The 23775-nt window shown below is 35.0% G+C and overlaps 1 protein-coding gene across 6 annotated transcripts in view; it reads left to right on the top strand.

Annotated features, from left to right (window-relative positions):
* Window positions 1-23775, top strand: part of ASCC3 (activating signal cointegrator 1 complex subunit 3) — a 332162-nt gene that overhangs the window by 185286 nt on the left and 123101 nt on the right. For all 6 annotated transcript variants that reach the window (XM_073893705.1, XM_025863078.2, XM_073893703.1 and 3 more), the window contains 7 exons: window positions 935-1126; window positions 1428-1652; window positions 7039-7158; window positions 16746-16910; window positions 18587-18673; window positions 19530-19706; window positions 23274-23499. In XM_073893705.1, the coding sequence (XP_073749806.1) occupies window positions 935-1126; window positions 1428-1652; window positions 7039-7158; window positions 16746-16910; window positions 18587-18673; window positions 19530-19706; window positions 23274-23499 (1192 nt within the window). The remainder of the gene's footprint in view (window positions 1-934; window positions 1127-1427; window positions 1653-7038; window positions 7159-16745; window positions 16911-18586; window positions 18674-19529; window positions 19707-23273; window positions 23500-23775) is intronic.

The raw sequence follows: 23775 nt of genomic DNA, 5'->3' as shown, positions 1-23775 counted from the left end.
CAGAGCCCACTGTGGAGCTCGATGGATCCCACAACCATTAGATCTCAACCTGAGCTGAAATCAAGAGTCAGTTGCTTAACCGGCTGAGCCACCCAGGTGCCCCAAATAGGAGCTTTGACCACCTAAATACTTCATTATGTTAATCTAAAACTTTAATTTTACAGAGAAATTTTCTCTATTGTAGTGAATCTTAGTGAATTTTTTTAAGATACTCTGCTGTAGCACTTATATGGATTGCAGATAAGTGGATCAAATCCCACATCTGAGCTCAGGCCAGGTCAAAGAACAGACACCAGAAGTAAAGTTAGTAAATTCAGGACATTATAAAGTTGGGGAACTAAGACAGATGATCAGTGCCAGTCAGAAATCACCAAAAATACACCTCTAGATGAACACAGTTGGTTTTATTGGGTAGTTGCAATGAGGAAGAGTGCATGCGCTGGGGAATCATGGGCATCCCAGTAAGAGGGGAGAATAGTCTTCCAGGAGGTAGGTTGTGTATAGAAAATGTAAAGACCTTGGTGGAGTGGATGTGGATTTGTCAGAAAAAGGACTTAGAGGAAAAGTCAACCCTAGTGGCTGGCATTGGTTCTTGAGCTTAGGGGGTGAGAATAATTTCTGTAGACTCTTGCATCGTAAGAACTGTGGCCTTTATGCTGAATGAGTTGGGAGCAATTTAGATTCATGCTTCTTTTTTTTTATGCTTTTAATTTTTAATAGTCTATTTTTGGAAGGATAGGAAACAAGTAATAATGATTGGTTGTAAGTCTGAGTGAAAGAGATACTTGCTTTTAACTTCATTCCTCTTGCATTTGCATAAAACTCATGAATCATTTTATGCTTTCTTTGATAAAGTCATTGAACAAAAATGCTAAATAACAATTACTTGTAAATGCTAAGTAATACTCTTATGTCTTGTTGATATCTACTCTAGGTACAGAAGTCAAGAAATAAGCAAGTACGAGAATTATTTCTAGATGGTTTTAGTATTCATCATGCGGGAATGCTTCGGCAGGACAGAAATTTGGTTGAAAACCTGTTTTCTAATGGGCATATCAAAGTTCTAGTCTGTACAGCGACATTAGCCTGGGGTGTCAATCTTCCTGCTCATGCTGTTATTATTAAGGTAATAGCTTGCCTTACATGGGTTTGTGTGTGTCTTAAACCTGGGGATTGTTTTGTTTAGAAAAATACTGTGATTTGGCTGTTTCATTGACTTCTAATGCTATTCTTATAAGGTCAGAATTATTTTCTCCAAAAAAAATCTAGTTTATATTGTGAAAATTTAACTTTATCACAGATGATGAAAGGATTAGTTAAAGTACACTTTTGAGATCTTGCCATATTTGCCTAATTTCAGTATTCAGCTCATCAGGATTATATTTGTGTGTGTTTATGTAAATTCTTATTAACTTTTCCTCACCTAGGGAACACAAATATATGCTGCAAAAAGAGGCTCCTTTGTGGACCTTGGAATTTTAGACGTCATGCAGATATTTGGTCGAGCTGGAAGACCACAATTTGACAGATTTGGGGAAGGAATCATCATAACAACTCATGACAAGCTCAGCCATTACCTCACTTTGCTCACACAACAAAACCCAATTGAGAGTCAGTTTCTGGAAAGCCTTGCAGATAACCTAAATGCAGAGGTAAGATCCTGTGAATAAAAGACTGGAATAGAATCATCAGCTGAAAGAATGGCCAAATAAATATAAGGTTGAATTGGTTGCAGTTCTGAAGTATTTAGGAAGACAGCTTATGCCACTCTACAGTCATAAGGCACAACAGGCTGAATGGCAATATTGTTGGTTAATTCAGAACAGTATAGATTGCAGGTGATCACGGATAAGAATTCATTGCTGAAAGAGTGTACTTTTAAACTGTGAGGTTTTGTTCAAGGCCAGAAATCTAACCAAAGCTATACAAACTAGAGAAACAGAAATAGCAGTAACCACCACTATATTTGTATTATACTTCTATAAAGTTTTTATAAGGTTTATAAAGCTCTTTTATGTTGAGTCATTTGATTAATCTATTATACAAATTATAATTGCTTAAATTGAGCTACAGTATTATAATTTGTTTCATGTGTGTACATGCATTTTGTGTTAAGATTTAAATAGCAGACTCTGGAAGTCTAGATAACATATTAACTGGTAAAGAGGATAAACATTCTTAATTTAAGAGTCTGTGTGTCAAACATTCAAATGAAGTTTCGCTGTTTTCAAGACATTTTTAATTATTGCCCTGGCATTCAGCACTTTCCTGTTTCTCTGTCCTTTCTTTTCTTTAAAATGGACTCAAATAATTTTTTAAAGTTGATGGGATATAAATGTTAAATAGATGAATAAATAAATGAAATGTTAAATAGACAAATGAAGAAACATTTGCAATCAAATTACTTGTTGTGTGCAAGCCCTATATCAGCTACTTCTTAAAGAGCCTGTAAAAATTCACTTATATTCTGTTCAGTATTTATAATTCTTTTTAGAGGATCCAAAGCATATTCACTATGCAGTCTCCTCTCTTAAGGAGCAAATAGTCCAAACGGGGAGCAAAAGCTACAAAAACACAGTGTAATAATGTTGGAAAGTGATAATTTCTATAGAAGGATTCAGTAGAAGGAGAAAACAGTTTTGGTCACAAGCTATTAGGAAAGGCTTTATTCATGAAGATGGCAAAACTTGATCTGGGATCAGAAGATTAGAGGTTTGGAAGATTTGGTTGGAAGTTAGAAGATGCTAGTCTCTAGAAGCATAATTACAAGAAAATAAAAAAGATTAGGAAATAAATTTTGACTCTAAAGAAAGTATTATTATAGCTCAATTTCACTCCCCATGACCTGCTATGATTTCATGGTTTAAATAATTAGGTCTTTGGTCTTGGGTCTACAGTATCTCTGATAGAATAGTCTATTATACAATGATAGTATTAGTGGACTAAGGACCTTCCAAATGCCCTGCAAGGTAGATATAATTGCCCCGGAGAGGTATGTGACTGACCCAAAGGTCCTTCAGCTACTAATTTTTGGAACTAATATTCAAACTCAGGTATATTTAACTACATATCTAGTATTTTCATTATAGCATAGATTTTTGTTGCCTTATATAGACTGTAGTAAGTTAAAGGTGAATACATTTCTCTATACTGATACCTACCATTTGCCTTCTAAGACCAGGACTAATTTTCCAAAATGGTAGCCATAATTTCTTTGACATATAATAAAAAGAAAGTCTCCCTTTTGTGCAGTTTTTCTAGAAAACTATATCAAGGAATACTGTCTTCATAAACATAATTACTATCATTGATAACTTTTTATAAATGGTAAACTCAAGGTAGTGATGTTATTGTGTAGAAGACACAGGATAAGTGTCTTGTCCTCAAGGAAGTCTTTTTACAGACTGTAAAACATTATCAATGAAACTATTTGGTCAAGACCTGAAAAATTAAAAATAAATTGTAGTCCATAGATTTACCTCATATTCATAAAGTACTTATTAGGTAAGTCATTTTCAGAAATGCCAGCTAATTATAACCATAATTCCATTTAATGCCATAAAAGGCATTCACATGATGAAATACATACCTTGAAATTTTTAGCTAATATAGTGAGGTACAGACCATTGCTAAAACTTTTTTCTCATATTTTGGTCTGCTTGGAATAACTCCCAATTAAAGTAAATTTTCTTGTTAAGGAAACAAACCCCCTTAAATCATAGTTGAGTATGAAATTAAATTTTGTAATCTGTGGAAATCAAGTATGAAATTAATTTATAAAATGAATGTGTGCTGTGTTCTTAAGGTAATGGAATTTTAAGTCTTTAGACTCCCCAAATCTTTGCAAAACTATTCAGTGGCAGTGATCTACATAAGGGTCATGTTAGATTAGGAATATTGCCTTCACTACTATCTTTTATAACATGAATATCTATCCTGCCCATTAGTTTAGAACTGAAGAAAGTATTATATTAAATAATAATTTTAATACAAACATTTTATGAGACAAATTTGCTGATTGATACCTAATGGGTCTGATTCTCTAATGCTAACGCCAGAAGGTCACAAGTCCCAACCCTGTATAAAGCCACTTAATTTTGCACTGAGAGAAACACTGAAGCATGTTTGAGGCTTATTAAAATGTCTTCAGCAGACATTACTGGATACCTACTCTATGTTAGCCCCCTGTAGTATATACTTCAAAATATGTTAATCTTTCTGTAACCGTACACATATTCTATATGGAATTTTTCTTGTCTCTGCAGGACATAGTATAAACACCTTGTCCTTGGATTTAAGGCTTCCATAATCTGACCAACCTTCCCAATGCTGGTTCTGGTTACTCTCCAACACATGTCACCTGCCTGAGACAGGCTCTCATTCTACTCACTTCACCTATAAAGTCCCAATTTTCCCATTTGTAAAATAGGGACAATCTCGCTGGATTGTTGTGAAAATTTAATAAGCACCTGTGCCAAGCTGGTATTTAGTAAACGATTTGTATCACCATTATCTGATAGTCCCTTGATTCTCAGCCCTATTTATACTTACTGCCAGCTTGCAAATCCTAGCTGAATACATACATGAATTTTTTTCTCATATATTTACTAACGGATACACACACACACATACTCATGATTATTTATTTCATTTTTATATGATTTTAACCAGTTTAAGAAAACATGCACATACAAGTAAGCAATTAAGGTAACCTTAAAGACTAAAGTTGAAGTAGGTAAATTAGATACAATGTGATACTTTGAATCTTCTAAAATTACCAAATTGGGGGTGGATTTTTTTTTTCTTAACAGAACGTAAAACTCTTACACTGTGTATTTGATGGCACTTTTATAAGTTTCACATGTTAGGTGTTTTTATAATTAAAATCATTTTTGAATATGTATTATATACTAGGCACTGTGGATGGTGGTTTCATGAGTGTCATCTTAGTTACATGTGTCTCACCAGCATTACTAGACAACTTCTTGAGACCAGGGATCACGCTCTAATTTTTCCTATATCCATTGTGCTTTACATAATACCGACTAGTTACTGACTTACTATATGATTATTAAGATGAATGGATATATTGCAAAGAGATTTGAAAAATACTCGTTTTTATTATAAAAGGCTCCTGTGCTAAGTAGCCGCTAGGTGACAGCAGATATTTACAAGTAAATGCTTGTCTTTGTCACTAGGTGGCATTCAAAGATTAATCTAGAAATATGATGTACCATCATGAATTTACATCCATTTTCCAGGGTAGTCAGTTAGTCTGTTTCTTTTGGTGAACATTTAGAAGACTTGAATGACTTGATCCACTCTCTGATACCTCCTTCCTCCTTTCCTTTATTTTATCATTAGTAGCAATAGGTATTTATTAATGTTAATTTACTGCATCTGATTGTGAAAATAATAGCAAACTGTTTTATCCTTTGTAAAATTTTCTGCTCTTAGGGCTCGTGTGATAGGATTTTAAAATACCAGTAGGTCATTAGAGAATCCACGCAGTTTTCGCTGTCAAATAATAGAATCACAAATGGGAGACACTATCAGATTTTTAGCTATTATCATTAAACTAGTTTCCTTCACCTCAAGAAGCTAGAAAATGTTTTAACTGTCTCATTTTTAAATATTTGGGGAGTGTGAAACAACTCCCTTATTAGTTATATTTTAGTATTGTTATTCTTCATTTTGTAGAAAGTTTTACAGTTCACATTTTAGGAAATGTATATATTTACCTTCATTGTGGATGACTTAGTCATTTGTAAGTACATTAGTGTAAATTTATGAATTTATGTAATTATGGAAATCTAATTGACATATGACATTGTGAAAGTTTAATGTTCACAGTGCGATGGTTTGATATATTTTGTAGTTATATACCTAACGTAATAACCATTTTGTTGTTTTCATGAGAACATTAAAGCTCTACTCCCATAGCAACTTTCAAGTATACAATACAGTATTAACTATAGTTACCATGCTGTACATTAGATACCCGCAACTTAATCATCTTATAACTGAAAGTTTATACCTTTGACCCGCATCTCCCTAGTTCCTCCACCCCTCAATTCCTGACAACCACTATTCTAATGTTTCTATGAGTTCGACGTTTTCAGAATCCATGTGTAAGTGAGACCCTATAGTATTTGTCTTTCTCTGACTTATAAGTTCGTGTAAATTTTAAGTCAGAATCTGCCTTATCACTTTTTACTTTGGTGATTTCTCTTTTTTAATAACTAGTAGTATGATGTAACAGCATAATGATATTTTATATATTGCAAGATCTCATCTTCAACTAACTAAAGATAGTTAAGCATCCACATTTATTTCACAAAATTAGTTATACAGAATTAAAAATTATAGGATAAAACAAACATAAAAGTTTTATTTTCTTTAATATTCAGTGCTAAAATGAGAGAGTTTATTCTTCCTTTCTTTCTCCTAATATGTAATGATTTAGGTAGAAAGCATCTCTCCTCCTGTGATTAAAGTATTAAGAAATTTAATTTTTTTCAGCCAGATGTTCAGGAAAGATTATACAACTATGAAGTTTCACAACTTGCATGAATTTTTAAATTAAGGAACACTAAGTAAATGATTACCTATAGAGCTAGTAGCTAAGGAAATGTATTTTTAAGGAAACTTTTCATTGTAATTTTGTTTTAATATCATTTTCTAATAATTCCTTTCTCTTTATTACACAGATTTTATATGTTGTTATAGTATTTTTAAATTATTAACCTTTCGATGCTATATAGAATTAAACTCTAGGGAAAAATAATCAGATGCCGTAATACTGAGTAAATTCAGTTTTGGAAGATGGCATTTCCAATGTACTGTTCTCAATTAAATGAGGCAGGAATGATTTTTAATTAATTGGAGAAGTGTCATGTCCAGTGATTATACCTACCTTCTTTTAAATAAAGTATAGTGATGTATTTTAACTTAACTTTTGACAAAATGGTCTTTGATGTAATGTTTATATCCAACTTTAATGCATTAGTTTAATTTTGTTATATTTTTGATTTGCAGATTGCTCTGGGAACGGTTACTAATGTGGAAGAAGCAGTGAAGTGGATAAGTTACACTTATCTTTATGTACGGATGAGAGCAAATCCATTAGTATATGGCATCAGTCACAAGGCTTATCAGGTAGAAAACTCATTTATAAAAAAATATCAAAGCTTCTTTTTTTAGTTTTGTAATCTTTTTATGATATGAGGATAAATATTTGCTACTTCTGCCTCATCTGAATAGAATTAGGTACCTGGAAGAAAAACAAAAAGCTTTAGTCTTTCTTAGAAAATATGAAGGAAAATTAAATTTGCCTCCTATAATTATTTCACTCAATTTATCTCTCTTTTCCCACAGATACTAAAAAGTTAATCTTTATATTGTTATCAATTTATTATTCAGGTACATTTCCATTTGATATTAATATTTTGCTGTGATTTTTATTTTTTTATTTTTTTAAGATTTTATTTATTTATTAGAGAGAGAGCATGAACATGGGGGAGGGGCAGAGTGAGAGGGAGAAGCAGGCTCCCCACAGAGCAGGGAGCCCGATGCGGAGCTCCATCCCAGGACCCTGAGATCATGACCTGAGCCAAAGGCAGACGCTTAACCAACTGAGCCACCCAGGTGCCCTTTGCTGTGATTTTTAAAAAACTATAATAAATTAAGGTTTTAGAGTAAACCAGACAGACATGAGGAAAATTATAGATCACTTTTAATAATAGGCTTATGTTTTATTAAGTATGTTCCTCTTATCAAGTCCCTTCTAAGCCTGTATTCCTAAATTAAAAGATACCATTAATGAGTAATTAGCAGTTGGAGGCTTGGATCAGTTCCACAGAGCACGGTGACAAAATCGAATGTATATTGTAGCACTTCTTCCTGTGAACTTTACAGTTGTGTGGTCAACATGGCTTACAAATTCTGTGAGATCTTGGCTTTTCTTAGAACTCTGCTTTATACAATGTACATGCTCCCTAATTACAGATAAAACCAGTTGTCTAATGAGAACATTATTTCACCATCATCATATGGATATTCACTAGTGTTAAGTCAAAAGTAGCAAAGTTAAATTGAACTCAGAATTAGTTTTCCTCCACTTACTGTCAACTCAGCTTTTGTATATATTCCATTGTGTTATCAAAGAGGTTGCCAGTATTTTTTGTCATTTTTCTTTTTCCTGTGCTATGTGCTATAGATTTGACCATGGGAAAATTGAAACTTTAAGGCTTGGGAGGGAAAAAAAAGATCTTGTTACAAATATGGGCTTGTGAAAATAGTCAATGTCACTATGAAAATATTCTGAAAGGGTAGAGGAAGGCAAAACACAACACATAGTTTTATGGGCTAAGCCATTGCAAATCTTGGGGCAAAATAAACATATCAATTGATTTTTTAAGTACTAGGTTAATATCAGAAGTCATTTTTGTATAATTTTCTAGTATAAAGAAAGTGATTCTTTTTTCCTTCTGAGATACATAGTTTTACTGTCTTCACAGTTTAGGGACTCATCTTTTTAATTTTTTTTTTACTTACATGTTTATATTTTATTACTCAGTAAGAATCTGTAGCCACAAAACTCATGTGAACTAACATAAATCATGTTGTCCAACATATTTTTAATGGTTTAGAACATGTATGAATAAAATGGTTTTGTAAGATGAACTTGATACATACAGTATATCATTTATAGCAAATATTTAAGACTTTTGTATTTGCTAATGACTTTTGATTCCATCTTCCCTACATTTGACTTTCCTTTGCCTCATTTTTCTGATTTTAAAATTTACCTTAGCAATATTTGGTATATGGATAAGCTACCATCAAAATGTAAGTTGGGGGGGCAGAGCAAGATGGCGGAGGAGTAGGAGACCTGGATTTCATCTGGTCTCAGGAATTCAGCTGAATAGGGATCAAACCATTCTGAACACCTACGAACTCAACAGGAGATCGAAGAAGAGAGTAGCAACAACTCTCTGAACAGAGAAGGGACCACTTACTAGAAGGTAGGACGTGTGGAGAAGTGAATCCGAGGCGATATTCGGGAGGATAGACAGCGGGGAAGGGGGCCTCCATCGGCCGCTTCTGGCAAGTGATAGAGCCGCGGAGCACAAAATCGGGAACTTTTAAGTAGTCGGCTCTGCTGAGGGATGTCGCTCCAGTGGCTAAGTGTGAGGTGGAACCCTCACGGGACAGTGTGGTCTCAGGACCCTTGGGGTCACAGAAAGTTGGGGGGGTGCCCGAGTGCAGCAGAGCTCCCAGGTAGCAGAGCGGGGAAACAGGCTGCAGAGACGGAGCTGAGGCGCGGGCTTTCAGCTCGGGGTTGCCATAAACTGTGATCCGTGGCCCAATCGGGCCACTGCTCCTCCAGCAGGGACCCAACAAGCAGCAGAGCTGGGGAGACTCCCCTTCCTCCCTGGGGAGGAGCGGCGCAGGGATCTGCTGGGTTTGGAGACTCCACACAGGGTCGGGTGCCAGAGATAGAAACTCTCAGTCACAGGCCAGGTGAGCCCAGAGTGCGGCCAGAGACCGGGGAAACGGGAGTGACTGCTTTTCTCTGGGGGCGCACTGAGGAGCGGGGGCCCTGAGTTCTCAGCTCCTCCGGGTGGAGACTGGGAGGCCACCATTTTCACCCTGGTCCTCCAAAGCTGTACCGACAGCTTGCAGGGAACAAAAGCTCCTGAGAGCAAACCCAAGCAGCTTAGCCTGGACCAACAAGGGTGGGGCAATTCCACCTCCGGAAAAGACATTTGGGAACCACGGCAACAGGCCCCTCCCCGAGAAGATCAGCAGGAACAGCCAGCAAGGGTAGACCAAGTTTACCGATCAAGGAGAATGGGAGAACTCTAGCGCTAGGGGAATACTGCACGTAGAATTCATGGCTTTTTTTACCCTGATTCATTAGTTTTTCAAACTTAATTTTTTAACTGTTTTTTTTAATTTTTTTTCCCTTTTTCAACCAATATCTTATCAATCCCTTTTTTTAAAAAAACATTTTTTATTTTTCATTTTTAGAGTCATATTTTATCCCCTCATAGTAGTTACCCTTATTTTTGTCATATATATATAAGTTGTTCTCTCTTTAAAATTTTGAGATACAGTTTCTTCTACAGATCAAAATATACCCTAAATCACTAGTGTATGGCTTTGTTCTAGTCTCCTGCCTGCTCACATTCTCTCCCTTTTTTCTTTTCTTTTTTTTTTAAATCTTTTTTCTTTTTTCGAACAACTTCTTATCTTATCAATTCCTTTTATAAATCTTTTATAATTTTCATCTTTACATTCATCTTCCATCCCTTCATTGTATCAACCCTTATTTTGTACATATATAAGTCTTTCTTCCTTTAAAATTTTAGGAGGGACTTTTTTCTAACAGACCAAAATATGCCCAAAATCTAGTGTGTGGCACTGATCTATATGCACTAGCCTGATCATATTTGATCATATTCTGTTTTTTTTGTATTGTTCTGTTTTTGTTTTTATCTTTTTTTTTGTTTTTTGTTTTTTTCTCTTTCTTTTTTCTTTCTTTTCCCTTCCTTTCAGGTCTTTTCTGATTTGTATAGAGTATATTTGTTGGGGACATTGTTAACCTGTTAGCATTTTGTTCTCTCATTCATCTATTCTCCTATGGGCAAAATGACAAGACGAAAAAAGTCACCTCAGCAAAAAGAACAAGAGGTAGTACCGTCAGCCAGGGACCTACTCAATAAGGACATTAGTACGATGTCGGACCTAGAGTTCAGAATCATGACTTTAAAGATTCTAGCTGGGTTTGAAAAAAGCGTGGAAGTTCTTAGAGAAACCCTTTCTGGAGAAATAAAAGAACTAAAATCTAACCAAGTCGAAATCAAAAAGGCTATTAATGAGGTGCAATCAAAAATGGGGGCACTAACTGCTAGGATAAATGAGGCAGAAGAGAGAATCAGCGATATAGAAGACCAAATGATGGAAAATAAAGAGGCTGAGAAAAAGAGAAACAACTACAGGATCACGAGGGCAGAATTCGAGAGATAAGCGATACGATAAGACGAAACAACATTAGAATAATTGGGATCCCAGAAGAAGAAGAAAGAGAGAGAGGGGCAGAAGGTATATTGGAGCAAATAATAGCAGAGAACTTCCCCAATGTGAGGAAGGAAACAGGCATCAAAATCCAGGAGGCACAGAGAACCCCTCTCAAAATCAATAAAAATAGGTCAACACCCTGACATCTAATAGTAAAACTTACAAGTCTCAGAGACGAAGAGAAAATCCTGAAAGCAGCTCGGAAGAAGAGATATGTAACCTACAATGGTAGAAACATTAGATTGGCAACAGACCTATCCACAGAGACCTGGCAGGCCAGAAAGGACTGGCATGAGATCTTCAGAGCACTAAACGAGAAAAATATGCAGCCAAGAATACTATATCCAGCTAGACTGTCATTGAAAATAGACGGAGAGATAAAAAGCTTCCAGGACAAACAAAAACTAAAGGAATTTGCAAACATGAAACCAGCCCTCCAAGAAATATTGAAAGGGGTCCTCTAAGCAAAGAGAGAGCCTAAAAGGAGCATAGATCAGAAAGGAACACAGACAATATACAGTAACAGTTACCTACAGGCAATACAATGGCACTAAATTCATACCTTTCGATAGTTACCCTGAATGTAAATGGGCTCAATGCCCCAATCAAAAGACACAGGCTATCAGATTGGATTAAAAAACAAGACCCATCAATATGCTGTCTGCAAGAGACTCATTTTAGACCCAAAGACACCCCCAGATTGAAAGTGAGAGGGTGGAAAACCATTTACCATGCTAATGGACACCAAAAGAAAGCTGGGGTGGCAATCCTTATATCAGACAAATTAGATTTTAAAACAAAGACTGTAATAGATGAAGAAGGACACTATATCCTACTTAAAGGGTCCATCCAACAAGAAGATCTAACAATTGTAAATATCTATGCCCCGAACATGGGAGCAGCCAGTTATATAAGGCAATTAATAACAAAAACAAAGAAACACATCAACAACAACACAGTAATGGTGGGGGACTTTAACACCCCCCTGACTGAAATGGACAGATCATCTAAGCAAAAGATCAACAAGGAAATAAAGACTTTAAATGACACACTGGACCAGATGGACTTCACAGACATATTCAGAACATTCCATCCCAAAGCAACGGAATACCCATTCTTCTCTAGTGCCCATGGAACATTCTCCAGAATTGATCACATCCTAGGTCACAAATCAGGTCTCAACTGGTACCAAAAGATTCGGATCATTCCCTGCATATTTTCAGACCACAATGCTTTGAAACTAGAACTCAATCACAAGAGGAAAGTTGGAAAGAACTCAAATACATGGAGGCTAAAGAGCATCCTACTAAAGAATGAATGGGTCAACCAGGAAATTAAAGAAGAATTAAAAAAATTCATGGAAACCAATGAAAATGAAAACACAACTGTTCAAAATCTTTGGGATACAGCAAAGGCAGTCCTGAGAGGAAAGTATATAGCAATACAAGCCTTTCTCAAGAAATAGGAAAGGTCTCAAATACACAACCTAACCCTACACCTAAAGGAGCTAGAGAAAGAACAGCAAAGAAAGCCTAAACCCAGCAGGAGAAGAGAAATAATAAAGATCAGAGTAGAAATCAATGAAATAGAAACCAAAAGAACAGTAGAACAGATCAACGAAACTAGGAGGTGGTTCTTTGAAGGAATTAACAAGATTGATAAACCCCTGGCCAGACTTATCGAAAAGAAAAGAGAAATGACCCAAATCAACAAAATCATGAATGAAAGAGGAAAGATCACAACCAACACCAAAGAAATACAAACAATTATAAGAACATATTATGAGCAACTACATGCCAGCAAATTAGATAACCTAGAAGAAATGGGTGCATTCCTAGAGATGTATCAACTACCAAAACTGAACCAGGAAGAAATAGAAAACCTGAACAGACCTATAACCACTAAGGAAATTGAAGCAGTCATCAAAAATCTCCCAAGAAACAAAAGCCCAGGGCCAGATGGCTTTCCAGGGGAATTCTATCAGACATTTAAAGAAGAATTAATACCTATTCTCCTGAAACTGTTCCAAAAAATAGAAACGGAAGGAAAACTTCCAAACTCATTTTATGAGGCCACCATTACCTTGGTCCCAAAACCAGACAAAGACCCCATCAAAAAGGAGAATTACAGACTAATATCCTTGATGAACATGGATGCAAGAATTCTCACCAAAATACTAGCCAATAGGATCCAACAGTACATTAAAAGGATTATTTACCATGACCAAGTGGGATTTATCCCTGGGCTGCAAGGTTGGTTCAACATCCGCAAATCAGTCAACGTGATACAATACATTAACCAAAGAAAGAACAAGAATCCTATGATGCTCTCAATAGATGCAGAAAAAGCATTTGACAAAGTACAGCATCCTTTCTTGATCAAAACTCTTCAGAGTATGGGGATAGATGGTACATACCTCAATATCATAAAAGCCATCTATGAAGAACCTACAGTGAATATCATTCTCAATGGGGAATTTCCCCTAAGGTCAGGAATGCGGAAGGGATGTCTACTCTCACCACTGCTATTCAACATAGTATTAGAAGTCCTAGCCACAGCAATCAGACAACAAAAAGAAATCAAAGGCATCCAAATTGGCAAAGAGGAAGTCAAACTCTCACTCTTTGCAGATGATATGATACTGTATGTGGAAAACCCAAAAGACTCTACCCCAAAACTGCTAGAACTCATAGAGGAATTCAGTAAAGTAGCAGGATATAAAATCAATGCACAGAAATGAGTGGCATTCCTGTACACCAACAACAAGACAGAAGAGAGACAAATCAAGGAGTCGATCCCATTTACAATTGCACCCAAAACTGTAAGATACCTAGGAATAAACTTAACCAACGAGGCAAAGGATCTGTACTCAGAAAACTATAAAATACTCAGGAAAGAAATTGAAGAAGACACAAATGGAAAAACGTTCCATGCTCACGGATTGGAAGAACAAATATTGTGAAGATGTCAATGCTACCTAGAGCAATCTACACATTCAATGCAATCCCCATCAAAATACCATCCACTTTTTTCAAAGAAATGGAACAAATAATCCTAAAATTTGTATGGAACCAGAAGAGACCCCGAATAGCCAGAGGAATATTGAAAAAGAAAAGCAAAGCTGGCGACATCACAATTCCGGATTTCCAGCTCTATTACAAAGCTGTCATCATCAAGACAGTATGGTACTGGCACAAAAACAGACACATAGATCAATGGAACAGAATAGAGAGCCCAGAAATGGACCCTCAACTCTATGGTCAGCTCATCTTCGACAAAGCAGGAAAGAATGTCCAATGGAAAAAAGACAGTCTCTTCAACAAATGGTGTTGGGCAAATTGGACAGCCACATGCAGAAGAATGAAACTGGACCATTTCCCTACACCACACACAAAAATAGACTCCAAATGGTTGAAAGACCTAAACGTGAGACAAGAGTCCATCAAAATTCTAAAGGAGAACACAGGTAGCAACCTCTTCGCCCTCGGCCGCAGCAACTTCTTCCTAGAAACATTGCCAAAGGCAAGGGAAGGAAGGGCAAAAATGAACTATTGGGATTTCATCAAGATAAAAAGCTTTTGCACAGGAAAAGAAACAGTCCACAAAACCAAAAGACAACCGACAGAATGGGAGAAAATATTTGCAAATGACATATCAGATAAAGGGCTAGTATACAAAATCTATAAAGAACTTATCAAACTCAACACCCAAAGAACAAATAATCCAATGAAGAAATGGGCAAAAGACATGAACAGACATTTTTCCAAAGAAGACATCCAAATGGCCAACAGACACATGAAAAAGTGCTGAACATCGCTCGGCATCAGGGAAATCCAAATCAAAACCTCAATGAGATACCACCTCACACCCGTCAGAATGGCTAAAATTAACAAGTCAGGAAACGACAGATGTTGGCAGGGATGTGGAGAAAGGGGAACCCTCCTACGCTGTTGTTGGGAATGCAAGCTAGTGCAACCACTCTGGAAAACAGTATGGAGGTTCCTCAAACAGTTGAAAATAGAGCTACCATTCGATCCAGCAATTGCACTACTGGGTATTTACCACAAAGATGCAAATGTAGGGATCCGAAGGGGTAGGTGCACCCCAATGTTTATAGCAGCAATGTCCACAATAGCCAAACTGAGGAAAGAGCCAAGGTGTCCATCTACAGATGAATAGATAAAGAAGAAGTATATATACACAATGGAATATTATGCATCCATCCAAAGGAATGAGATCTTGCCATTTCCAACGACGTCGATGGAACTGGAGGGTGTTATGCTGAGTGAAATAAGTCAATCAGAGAAAGACATGTATCACATGACCTCACTGATATGAGGAATTCTTAATCTCAGGAAACAAACTGAGTGTTACTGGAGTGGTTGGGGGTGGGAGGGATGGGATGGCTGGGTGATAGACATTGGGGAGGGTATGTGCTATGGTGAGCGCTGTGAATTGTGCAAGACTGTTGAATCACAGATCTGTACTTCTGAAACAAATAATGCAACATATGTTAAAAAAAAAAAGAAGAAGATAGCAGGAGGGGAAGAAAAAAGGGGAGTAAGTCGGAGGGGGAGACATACCATGAGAGATGATGGACTCTGAAAAACAAACTGAGGGTTCTAGAGGGAAGGAGGGTAGGGGGATGGGTTAGCCTGGTGATGGATATTAAGGAGGGCACATTCTGCATGGAGCACTGGGTGTTATGCACAAACAATGAATCATGGAACATTACATCAAAAACTAATGATGTAATGTATGGTGATTAACATAAGAATAAAAAATTTTAAAAAATGTAAGTTAGAAGGAATAGTAGGAGTTTTAATTCATTAATTGATTTCTGAAGAATTTTTATACTCCCCTCCCTTCCCTTTAAAGGTCATATTTATTGCTCCTGACTAGAGCATGACCTTCAGGACTTGGTGTGTGTGCCTGTATATATGTATACATACATACATACATTTATACACATACACACACATCAAAATACTTAAGAATACTTGTTAATATCTTGTGTTAATTGTCCTTTCTGTTTAGAAAGAGGCTATTAAATAATAATTTCAAAACTATTCAGAAATTTCTTGTCAACTTCATCTTACTCTTTGCTTCTATTATTATTATGGGCAAAATGGGTTTTTGCATCAGCAGTTATGTAAACTATTAGAACACCAAAGTCATACTCTTGTGAGAATAATTATGCATTTATTTCTTTATATCTTTAACAGAGAAAATCATCCTCACTGCGAGTTCTCCAAATAACTGATGAAGTAGGAATACAGCTTGATATTTTAGAGTCCCTATTTATTTTAGTGTGGGAGGGAAAAGACAGATTGTTTTACTAATATCTGATTGCCAGTCTTTATATTCTTAAAGATTATAAGACCATATAAGAATTTTAGATTCTAAAATATTACTACCTAATGATAACATAATAAAGATCAATAATATTAATGAATTTTTAAGTCTTTATTTAATGGATTAAAATATTTTCTAACTATGTCCTGAATTTATAAAAATGTACTTCTTTAAAAATTATAATAAAAAAATTTTATTCTAACGTATCAACAAAAAATTTTAATTTCCATAAATAGGTATATGTTTGTAAATAATGACTCTCTAAAGAAATATTCAAGTGTTTATATATATATTTTTTCCTACAGATTGACCCAACATTAGCAAAGCATCGAGAACAGTTGGTCATTGAAGTTGGTCGAAAACTAGACAAAGCTCGGATGATTCGTTTTGAAGAGCGAACTGGGTATTTTTCCTCAACTGATTTGGGTAGAACCGCCAGCCACTACTATATTAAATACAACACCATTGAGGTATACTGAGTGTAACAAATACAATAATGTTTGTTCTTAGATGTAAATACTTTCTAGACTTCAAAATATAGTATTAATGGAAAATAATAAAAGCAACTAATAAAACAAAGTGCATTTAGTTTACATGAATTCAATAACATGCTGAATAAACACAAGAGAAAAATAAGACTTTAAATAATAAGGACCATTTGCCTTCTGTTCAGCGAGTATATCCTAAGTAGTAGACACACCCAAGCCTAAAACATTGAGCATGTGGGGGAGACCTATGGAATGAATGCCTGAATGAGTTTAAGCAGGACGTGATGGCTTAATGATATCAGTGAATAAAAGTTGAAAAATTAATTGCAGATTATTGAGAAACACTGGCTAAAGAAGAGTTAGAAAAACTACTGCAATAATCAGATCAACCAAGCTGTACTATTTGGGCAATTTAAGAGGTTTCAAGGATAATTTAGACTACAGTGTAGCCTTGCTTATTGCCTTTTAATGTAATCTTGGGTAAGATAGAATGCCAGTATAATATTTACATTTTAAGGAGTATATGCATGTCTTTATGTGTGTTTACATGCATGTATATGTACCTACATATGTTAATATATGGGAAAACATAACAGGGATTACCTGTGAGAAGAGTCTTAAATTCAAAGACCAAGATGGGTTAAAGCACATTTTTACTCTCCTTTTTATAGAGAAAGAGTTTGAATTTTTTTTTCTTATATTCGTTTTTGGGGTACCTAAATATGTTTTTAAAATGAAAAAGTAATAGTAATCACTAACGTGAAATTTCTTCAGAAATGTGAAAACCTAAGCCAATATGAAATCTAAGTTTTGTACTTATTTAAATAACACATGCTTATACATTTAACAGGTTTCAGAAAACACCTTTGTGTGCATACTAGGTTTTCCTCATCTTTGCCGAAATAAATTTTGCATTTGTATAGCACTTGAGGTTTCTTCTTTTAACATGTATCATCTCACTACTGTGATCTGGTCTTCCTCAATCCAAAACATTGCCCCTACCTCTCTACTGCTTCTATCACCTGCTCACGTGCTCACTTGCACTCCTTTTGCCCACTAAGTAACCTTCCTTATTTTCCCACTGGGTAGTATGTTACTGTCAAACTGTATCTTATGCCTGTTTGCAGCTCTTTCAAGAACTGTAGCCTTTCTTCAGCTTTGTCTTTATTCTGTGTGGTCTTTCAGTGATTTTTTTTTTCTTCCCAGTTTCCTGAATTTGTATATGCCCTCACTAGTAATATTATGAGGCCTTCACCAGAGGTTACCTAATTTTAGTTATTCCTCTCTGAATTTTATATGATATATGTTCAGCTTAAAGTTGGCGAATGGTACAGATTTCCATATGCCCATGCTGAAAAGGAGCCAAGACCAGACTCTTATGCTGAACATTTTTTTTAGATATCTGTTGTAGGTTTTATTGATCTTTTTACTTCTAAAGGTCTTCTCCAGCTAATTATGTCTTAGGAAATTTTTCAGTCTTTGCTAAATTTGATGATGTTTAAAGCAATGATCAAGAATAGGATACCACAGACATAATAACTCTGCATTGTCTAGGGCTCAAATATTCCTTAAGAATGTGTGATTTTATAGTCATTTTTTAATTGAAACCATTTTACTGGATCTTCTATTTTAATCAAATATAACACTTACTTTGGTAGACCTTCAATGAATTCTTTGATGCTCACAAAACAGAAAGTGATATTTTTGCTATAGTCTCCAAAGCTGAAGAATTTGATCAAATCAAGGTAAGTAAGATTATTTGAAGCTTGAATCAAATGCATTTGGCTTATATACATTCATTCATTTATAAAAGCTTATAATTAATTGTTACTCTTGTTACAGTATGAGCTGTGTGGCACTTCGCATTTAGAGTACCAGCAATGTTCTTCCATTTATCAACAGTGTCCACTATCCTAGATTATGCTATTATGTCATTCCTGACATTATTCTTTGCTCTCTACTGCAAATCAAATATAATTTAAGTAGGTTTGCAATAACGAAACTAGCAGAGAATATAGTATGTAGATTTTGGTTTATTTGCAGTATAATGTTCACTGAAGAAAATATAAAGGACATGCATGATTCAAACTTAAATATGAGTATTTCTGTACCCGTATTATAATTTAATCTTATTAACAGTGAAAACTTTAATACTGTGAATCATAGTACTTCACAGCTTTAAGCTATGAATGTGTTATACCATATAAAAATATATGACTGTAATGAATGCATTTGAAGATAATTCAAGTTTGCCCTAATCCATTTGGGCAGAGGTTTTACTCTGGTCAAATAAAATATGAAATCTCATCAACTGAAGGATGGTGAGGTCAGAAGATTTAATTTTTGTGGCATATCAAATTTTTATATGTCAATGGCAACTTTAATATTGGTGATGAATAATAAAATGTAATTGTATCAGCCTCAAGATAGTTTCTTATTGTATTTTATTAGCTACCGGTGAAAAATTACTATTATATTAATGTACAAAAGAAAAATGTTGAAAAATGAAAGCCTTAAAAAAATGCAATGTAATTTAGTTTAAATATGAAAAATTTCAATAAATCAGCCCAAATAATCTTATAAAAACATTGATTCTTCCAGGTCAGAGAAGAGGAAATAGAAGAGCTAGATGCCTTATTAAACAATTTCTGTGAACTCGCAGCTCCTGGAGGTGTAGAGAACAGTTACGGGAAAATAAACATCCTACTTCAAACTTATATCAGCCGAGGAGAGATGGACAGTTTCTCCCTTATATCAGATTCTGCATATGTGGCACAGGTAAGAATATTACTCCCTTCCTGTTTTCTCTTCCTTGTTTACTTTTAGAGACTCAAGATATTAATTCATGCTATACTGTAAATGCATTGCATTGTGACATGCCACCAATTACCATTTTATTGCAGAACTGGTTCTGTATCTTTTATGCCCTCTGTGCTGTTAGATCAGAAATGGAGGTGGGATTTGGTGGTTGGTTTGGTTCTTTTAGATGTTGCTGGTGTTTTCATTTTAGAGTTTAAAGATATCAACACTTGGTTTTTCTGCTTTACACAATAAAGTTCATTTCTTTTACTTACAAAGGGCAATAATACAAGATTATTTCAAGCAGAGTAAAAGATTGTGGAACCTTTATAACTTACCCCAAATGTTAGAAATATAAACAAAATTTTTACCATTAAATTAGGCTTAATAGCAATACCTTACACCATATTTTCAGTCTGATAAGTCTGTGATAAAAAAGTAATCTTTCTTCCCTACCAGTGATACTTAAAAATTGAGAACTGAAAGAAAATTATTCCCTAAATTACAGCTCATTAAATGTATGTTTTTTTAAATACTGTAGTATAAAATGTTGTAGTATTTATGTTTTTATATTCAAGCCCTTGTGTGAAGTAAAGCAGGTTATTTTTTGCAGTATTTGCCTTTCAAATGAGGCTTCCCTTCTAGACATGTTTAAAAAAAATACTTTTTACTTATCAAGAATACCTTTTTCAAGAGAGAGAGGCAAACCATGAAACAGACTCTTAACTACGGAGAACAAACTGATGGTTACCAGCAGGGAAGTGGGAGCAGGGACGGGTGAAATAGGTGATGGGGGTTAAGGAGGGCACCTGTTGTGATGAGCACCGGCTGATGTATGGACGTGTGGAATCACTACATTGTACACATGAAACTAATATAACACTATATGTTAACTATACTGTAATTAAAAAGAAAAATAAAAAAGAATCCCTTTTTCATCATTTTTCATTGAGTAGTGCCTCCTCTAAGTTAAAGAGAAATAAAAGCTTAATCTTATTTTAAATACAGAAACTATTCTGCTATGTATCTTATGTTAGTAATTTTGTTCAAAGACTTTATATAGAAAAAGTATGTTTGTGTTAAATAAATTATTAACAGCCATGAATATTCAGAAGTGCTTTGAAATAACTGTAAACATGAAATATTTGCAAACATGAACCAAGATATATTGGTAAACAGTTTGAATAAATTCAGTAATTTAATCAAAGTAACCAAGGAACCAGGTGATGATTTCATATGCTATATAAACCAAATATGGATGTGGTAAAAAGAAATTTTGTTTGCGTATCTTGGAACCATGTATTTCCTGCCATAGAAAATTTATATGTAATTTTTAATCTCTAAACTCTGTGACTTCTATAGGAACCATTGTTTCTAACTTACCTGTTTTTCTGAAAAAATGATATTGTCATTTTACATTTTCTAATGATTTTATATTGAAATAGTTAATGACTTAACTAAAAGTTAAAGCTTTTCTGGGTTCTGGATGAATAATCTGGCCACATTTCTGTTTGATTCAAGATTATGAAGATATTATCAAAGACTGACACACAAATTGCTTTACAGTATAAGACAGGATTTCTTCATGATTGGTTCCCAAAAAGTCAGTCTCAAAAAATTAAGGTTATAATCAAAGCATCCTGGTTTTTCTTAAATAGCTATTGTGGGTCTATCATCCTTGAATGCATTAGATAAATTATTGTTGAGTTTATATTTTAAATGTAAGCCACCAACAGTTCCACAACCCTCTCAGCTCTATAAAATAGTCATCCCTTCTATATTTCTAAAACTTGATTCTCTCAACCCCTGAGATAAATCCTCAGTTCGAATAGTCTATGATTTTATAAAGAAGCCTCTATTTAGCTTCTCTAAACTGCGTATGTTAGAGATTTTGATCATTATTCCCCATTTATATCATTCCAGATTAAAATGCCTGCCTGTATCTCACATGGGATTTCTCCTTCCATTTCTTTTAGCTTCTAGGGAACAACTGTAGGTTCTGACATAGAAAAATAACATAATTTCAAACACAGTTGGGAAAATTAGCCTAGCATCTTCTTACAAGAGCGGCTGAGAATGATGCCGGAAGAAGACCTATTTGGTAGATATAGTAATCAAAATGTTCATGGGGCACCTGGGTGGCTCAGCCGTTAAGCATCTGCCTTCGGCTCAGGTTGTGATCCCAGGGTCCTGGGATCGAGCCCCACATCGGGCTCCCTGCTTGGCAAGAAGCCTGCTTCTCCCTCTCCCACTCCCCCTGCTTGTGTTCCCTCTCTTGCTGTGTCTCTCTCTGTCAAAAGATAAATAAAATCTTTAAAAAAAATGTTCATTTTATTCTCTGGGCCTAATAAGAGTCATCCTATAATTTTTACTGGGTATCAGAACTGTCCTCATACTTCTAAATACCATTTTTGTTCTTAAATTTCTAATACTGTAAAAAAGTAGTCAAATTTGTCAGGAGACAAATACATATTTTATATAAAATAGAAAACTAAAGCCCTTAACTCTTAATGATCATTTTTACCTTGTAATTTCAAGCCAGATCACCTATTTGCTACTTAAAATCTTCCTTCTTTTTCATCTTTTTTATGATTTTGACCAGATTTTAATATTCCTCATTTTTAAATATAGATGTCGTTCAAGATTATGAGGTATCTCCCAAGTTCGTGACTTTAAAAACAATCTTCAGTAAAATAACCTGCAAAGTTAGTGATAGAGGGAAGGAGACAAAACAAATGGAAACTAACTGTAGAGATGTTAAAAGGGCTTCAATCCTTGTAACTTTCTATATGTCTATTAATGAAGTTTTCCTGACCACCGAATTTAGAACCTTGGAGTTAAATTGGACTTGTTTAGACCTGGCTTTGAGTAGATACTCTGACACCAACTATCTGTGTGATCTTAGTCAAATTATTAACCTCACCAAGCTCTATTATTTTCATTATAAAATCATAATAGCAAGACCAATTGAATGCAGTTGCCATAATCATTAAAGGAGATAGCATACAGATTAAATGAGATAATAAAGCAGTTGAAGTGTTGCTTGGTTTGTAGGGAACCATTACTACAGGTAGCTGAACTCATCAGGATTTCCTTTATCACCCTTCTCACACTAATTTTTCTGTCTGACTGGATCCCAAAGTCCTCTTTATTTCTCTAGGTAGACTTTTAATCATTGAACTATATACCCAAGGGTATCCTCAGCTGTATCTTATATTCTAGATGACCTCAACAACCTTTTAAGTCTTATGCATACCTTTTGTCTCTTCCTCCTTCATTCCTGGTTAGGGGGCATAGGGTGGAGCCTCCTAAAAACCTGGATATGAGACTATCATCTGAGATTTAACAAGGTAACACCCACTTATGAAAGATGTGATTATTCTTATATAGAAATAATAAAGATAATTAGGGTTATATGAGACTAGATGTTGCCCACAATTAAAGGCTGCAACTTGGCATGCTTCTTTTAAAACTGAGTGTGAATGACAAATCTGACAAATTTAAAGTACAGTATACCTAACCACCAACCCCCTTTTTATTCTTCAGAATGCAGCTAGGATTGTCCGTGCTCTTTTTGAAATTGCTCTGAGGAAACGTTGGCCTGCCATGACCTACAGGCTCCTGAATCTTAGTAAAGTCATTGACAAGAGGCTCTGGGGTTGGGCCAGCCCTTTGAGACAGTTTTCAGTCTTACCACCACACATTCTAACAAGATTAGAAGAAAAAAATCTTACTGTGGATAAGCTGAAAGACATGAGGAAAGATGAAATAGGTAAGAAGGAAGCAAAAATGTTTTAATCTGTTCTGTACAAGTAAAATATTTTATTAGATATCAAAGAAAACTATTGTGTATTTTCATATTACTCAAGATAAACTTTTTTACTGTTTTAAATCCAGTTGGTATCAGTACGTAAATAGCATTTGTTCTGCTTTTATCATATGATGATAAAATTATTCCTACATACATTACTATGTACCTTAACATTTTATTGGACAAACTTAAAATATATTGATTACTTAATATTTCAGATTCAGAATAGGAATGACA

This window comes from Callorhinus ursinus, unplaced genomic scaffold (genome assembly GCF_003265705.2).
Source record: "Callorhinus ursinus isolate GAN/ISIS: 27379988/994484 unplaced genomic scaffold, GSC_fseal_2.0 scaffold6, whole genome shotgun sequence".
NCBI lineage: Eukaryota > Metazoa > Chordata > Mammalia > Carnivora > Otariidae > Callorhinus > Callorhinus ursinus.
The sequence above is the reverse complement of the archived record's forward strand: the minus strand, read 5'-3'. Positions and strand labels throughout refer to the sequence as shown.